The sequence below is a fragment of the Talpa occidentalis genome, unplaced genomic scaffold (genome assembly GCF_014898055.3).
Source record: "Talpa occidentalis isolate TD23 unplaced genomic scaffold, MPIMG_talOcc4v2.1 talOcc4.2487, whole genome shotgun sequence".
NCBI classification, from domain to species: Eukaryota; Metazoa; Chordata; class Mammalia; order Eulipotyphla; family Talpidae; genus Talpa; species Talpa occidentalis.
The window spans coordinates 6,730-11,480 of record NW_023602615.1 but is presented as its reverse complement, the minus strand read 5'-3'; the positions used below and the strand labels follow the sequence as shown (position 1 = coordinate 11,480).

The following is a 4,751-nucleotide window of genomic DNA, read 5'->3' as shown; positions in this document are numbered from 1 at the left end:
ACCCACGAGCCTCTTCAACTTTGGAAACAACTAAGGTGACACACCAAAGCCCCCATTAATGCAATAGATGAGCTCAGCCTCCGCCTCCCCCTTCCCTGATTTCACACTGATAGGCACTACCCAGCACAGGAAGAGCTTTGACTCCGGGGCCCTGAGCTAGGAATTAACTCTGTATTGAGGTAGAGAAGCCTTTTGTTCTTGAGAAGGCGTGGGCAGGGCTGGCATAGGAGCAGTAGGAGAGGAAATCCAAGTCAGGTGGAGCAGGAAGGCCTGACTTACTACTAGAAATGATAAGAACAGAGGCAATTTTTTTACCTGGAGAGAGGCCAAGGGGAGGTGGCTGTGTGTCTGTGGCTAGGATGGATCTGCAGATGCCACAAGGGCATGGCCGAGGCTTCAGGACATGCTCATGAACCCCATAGTAGCCTCCATACCAGGTAGGCCCTCAGCTCAGGACTTGGGGCCAAGGAAATTAGGGAGCGACTGCCTCTGGAGGCATCCAGGCCATGCCTGATCCTAGCTGTCCTGCTAGTTGTGTGGCTCTGGGCAAGCTACTAAACTTCTCTGAGTCTGTTTCCCAGTCTGCATGCTGGGGCTGCTGTGAGGGCTAACTGAGGCATGGCTCCCCAAAGTATGTTTACATAACTTGATGCTGAATAGTATTCTATCCATTCTAGGTGAATTTTTTTTTTAAGACTTTAATGTGTGTTAAAATTATAAGAACATGAAAGGTGTGATTTCACAGATATTGTTTAGAATGAAGCTAAAGACAGCATTTAAGTGTCACTTTTAAAGGGAAAATCTCAAGTAAATAACAGAGCAGGTGCTGCACTGATATGGCCAATTATGAAGGTCATATTTGACAATGCAGCTTGGGAATCTGGAGCTAGATGAGTCTGTGAAGCACTGGCATGGCAGACCCCAAGAAAGAGTGAGGTGTGGGCCCAGTTACACACACACACACACACACACACACACACACACACACAGCCTCTCTGCCTCCAAAAGTGCTTTCTGCAAGGATTTTTTCTGTATTCATGATCTCATTTGATTTTCAAAATAAAACTGGGGGGTTGGTCGTAGATATCATCTCACAGGGGAGACTAAGGTTCATAAAGGCCTCTGACTTGCCAGAGACTGCAGTGAGGGTACAAACAGCCTTTCCAGCACTTGCCTCAACACCTCTCTTGCAATTTCTTCCACCCTCCCTCCTTTCCTGACTTTTCACACCTCACATTCATGCACACTCACCCCACCCCCCTCTCCTGAACTGGAAAACACCAAGCAGACTCCAGCCCCATCACCCTCACTGTGTGGATGTCCCTCCACTCAAGGAGCCCAAAGACCAAACTCACACGTGCAGTAGTGGAGATAGTGGCCCCAGGCAAGGGCTGCACTGCCGCAGAGGCTGGCCAGCGCCATCATAAAGCCCTGGAAGCCATGGGCTTGGCAGCCTTCGGAGCCGTAGGGCCAGCGCCTGTGGGAGACACTGGGTTCCAGTGACCTCTGCCTTTTGACCCTGCCTTTCTCCCACGCCAATGCACCAGCTTCCTGGAGGGCACCTTCCTGAGTGTTGGCCCAGCTCCTAAGAGGAACTTTACTCTGCTTTTCCTAAGAGGAAACATATCAGTGCCTTAGAGCTAAAGTCAGGGGCTGACAGAGTGGAGCCCCAGGCAAATTCTGCAGGCTCTACTCTTTCACCACGCGCTTCGCTTCGTGGCTAGAACAAAGGCTCTCTCTGTGGGGAAATGGAGCTGATTTGAAGGAGAGCTCCTGCTTTTATTCTACACGGTTGGGGGGTGGGGGGTGGGTCACACAGCTGTTGAACACAAAGTCAGAAGGTGGAGCCCAAGTCTTGCATCTCTCAAGCCCCAAGGGCTACTCAGAGGTAGCTGCTTCTGTTGCCCCTCCTCCCCCAAGCTGGGTAGGGGAGTAGGAGATCAGGGCAAGGGATCGGATCCTCACTGATTCAGACCCCACAAAGTAGTGGGCTCTGAGCATACACAGCCAGGTCTCTGTGGTACCCCAAACCAGATGACGGATATTTAGTTCACATAGGAAACCAATCCTGTAAACACCTTCTGATGCCACTCTGGAAGGCCCTGGTTTGCAAAGAAGGTCTTAGATTCTTGCCAAAATCCTGTTTGCTCTCACAAACACTTATTTAGGGCTTCCTAGGTGCCAAACATTGTTTCAAGTTGTTACAAGTAATAACAAGTCCATACATCCAACTGCCTTGTGAATTAGGTAATGATATCCAGTTTATGGGAGAACTCAAATGATAGAAAGAATAGAGCCAGGATTCAAACCATGGGGCTGGTTACAGGGTCCATGCTCTTAATCCCGACCATTAGCCAGCTCTGTTGCTTGGGTCTGAATAACTTCTGTTTCCAGAAAGCAGCTGAGGTTCCTCAGGGATAGTCTAGAATTCAGATTTAGGCTAAATTTGCCTGCCTACTGCTCTATCCTTGCTTCCTATAAGTGGGAAGGATGTCTCCCTGGCTTGGCTGCCTGGTTCCCAGAGGTTAGGCCCCAGGCAGGGCTGCAGAGCCCAGGGACTGGGGAGGTGGCTGGTACCTGAGAAGGCTGGATGTGGCTGCAACAAGGGCATTCAAGCTGATTCCACTGTCGGCTAGCGCCAAGCTCAGCACCAGCAGGTGACTGGGTGTCCGCAGCTCTGGGGCCTTGCAGAAGGAGAGGATGGTCAGGCTGTTGAGGCTGAGACCAGAGAGAGCTGAAAGGAAGGGTATAAGCTGACATCAGGACTGAAGAGGCCCACCTGAAGTCAAAACCAGGAGCCGGGGGCTGGGTGGATACTCAGTAATTGCCCCCTTCATGCTCAGGAACCTTGTTAGTGTAGCTGGTTCCCCAATCCCAAGAGCCAGGAAATGCACACCTGTCCTCTACCAACTCATAATCTAATGGAAAGACAGACAAGGAAGAAAACTAATAAAACATAGCATGGTCTTTGCTATAACAATCATCATGATGGTCACTTGTTGAGTTTGTGCCAGGCAAGGTGCTAAGCACTTGATGTAGTTCAGCTCAATCTTCACTTGGATTGTCCTCAGTGGGAAGGGAAACAGAGGCTCAAAGATGCTGGACCAATTGATGCTAAGTATGCAATGGAGCTGGATTCGAACTCAAGTTGTTCGTATTCCAAAATGCTTTCTCTAAGGGCTGTGCAGCAACATCAGGGAGAGTGTTGGAGAACAGGAACCCAGTTAGGACTGGGAGCTGCCACCCAGGACACCAGGCAGAGAGATAAAGCCCAGGGAGTAGATTAAGCTCCCTCCAGGTTGAAGGAACATAAAAGACCTGAAACCTGATACTTGGTCATGTCCTCCTTTCAAAGTCCCTCCCTCCCTGAGCCTCTGCTGGCTTCTGTCTTAGGATTTCCAGCCTTCAGGCTATATCCCACAGGGGAAGCCATCAGAAGATCCCAAGGATCAGGCACAGGCGTAGGGTTTGAGGACCTCTCCTTGAAGCTTCATAGCTTTGGACTGGGATCTGGGAGCCCCTAGGTCACCCTCACCCCAGCTCTGGCTCACCTTCCACCAGCAGGACTGTCCTCACTGCCAGCACCTCCACCTCCCCAAAGCCAGTGGGCAGGGCTCCAGACTGTGCCATCCTTGGCTGTTTCCTTGTTGGCCCAGCTCTTCTCTGGCTGCCCAGAGTCAGGCTCTTCCCTTTTAAAGGGCCATCCCATGTGCTGGCACATGCAGGTGATTATGCTAAACCTTGGGGTTCTTCTTGCTGCTCCCAGCCCCCAAATCATCCTCTTGGCCAAAGAAGAAGGAGCCGATTCACCAGTTGGACAGAGCAGCCTTTGTGAAGCTGGAATGGAGCCCTGCGTCATTCATTTTTCTGCAAAGGATAGGATTAAGGATCTAGAATCCGAATGGTGTGCGGCTAAAGCTGAATTATAAAAGAGTTGCATAACCAAGGGAAGGGTGGATTGCAAAGGAGGAATTTAAACTGGCAGCTGTGGCTGAGAATCGGTTAGGAGTCAGGCCCTTTCGTACCAAACTGTGTGCTTGAACGCATATGTATATGGATGCGTGTATGTGTCCACAAGCTCACAAGTGTGTGTTCACAAGTGATGGGCAAAGGATGATGGTTGGGAAGTCATCTGCTGTCATAGAAAGAATGGGACAAGAGACAGGCTTTGATTCCAAGTCTGTCATGAACTAGCTATGCACTCTGGAGGGAGATTCTTAGGGTCTTCTCCATTTCTTCCTTTGCAACATAAGCATCTTTCCCCTGGCCTATATGCATCTTGGTGAGAAGAATCCATCACGAATATAACCTTTGGGGCTGCACTTCCTTCCTGTCTCCCACTGAACACTTAAGCTACACAAACACAAAAATCTCCTAAGGCACTGACTTGGCACATAGGTGCTACTGTCTTCTTGGAAGCGGGTGCGACCCCCTAGGAGATTGTGCTTCTACAAACAAGGTGTTGGTACAAGTTATGCACTGGCTTATGATGCAATTTGTATCAAAAGCACTACTCTTGAGCAACTTAACTCATTTTTCAGATAAAAAAAGCCAAAGGCCAGAGTCTGTGAAAATAGCAGTCTAGCTGATGTTTACCAAGTGTTGCTAAGGAACAGACACTGTGCTAATGATGCTGCTCCTACAAGTCCATGAATGAGATACCATCATCCTTCCCTCAGTTTCACAGGAAACTGAGGCTCAAAACAGTTAAGACTTGACATGAGGTCACGTAGTGATTCTTGGATGGAGCC

At 49.6% G+C, this 4,751-nt stretch overlaps 1 protein-coding gene across 1 annotated transcript; it reads right to left on the bottom strand.

The window, feature by feature from the left end:
* Nucleotides 1-1,355: 1,355 nt before the first annotated feature.
* On the bottom strand, nucleotides 1,356-3,638 carry LOC119253957 (RPE-retinal G protein-coupled receptor-like; the record flags this gene model as incomplete). Its single annotated transcript, XM_037521177.2, has 3 exons — nucleotides 3,552-3,638; nucleotides 2,578-2,734; nucleotides 1,356-1,477 (listed from the first exon to the last, which is right to left on the bottom strand). Coding segments are annotated over exons 1-3 (358 nt in total), but the record flags the coding sequence as incomplete, so codon positions are not given.
* Between the last annotated feature and the right edge of the window lie 1,113 nt (nucleotides 3,639-4,751).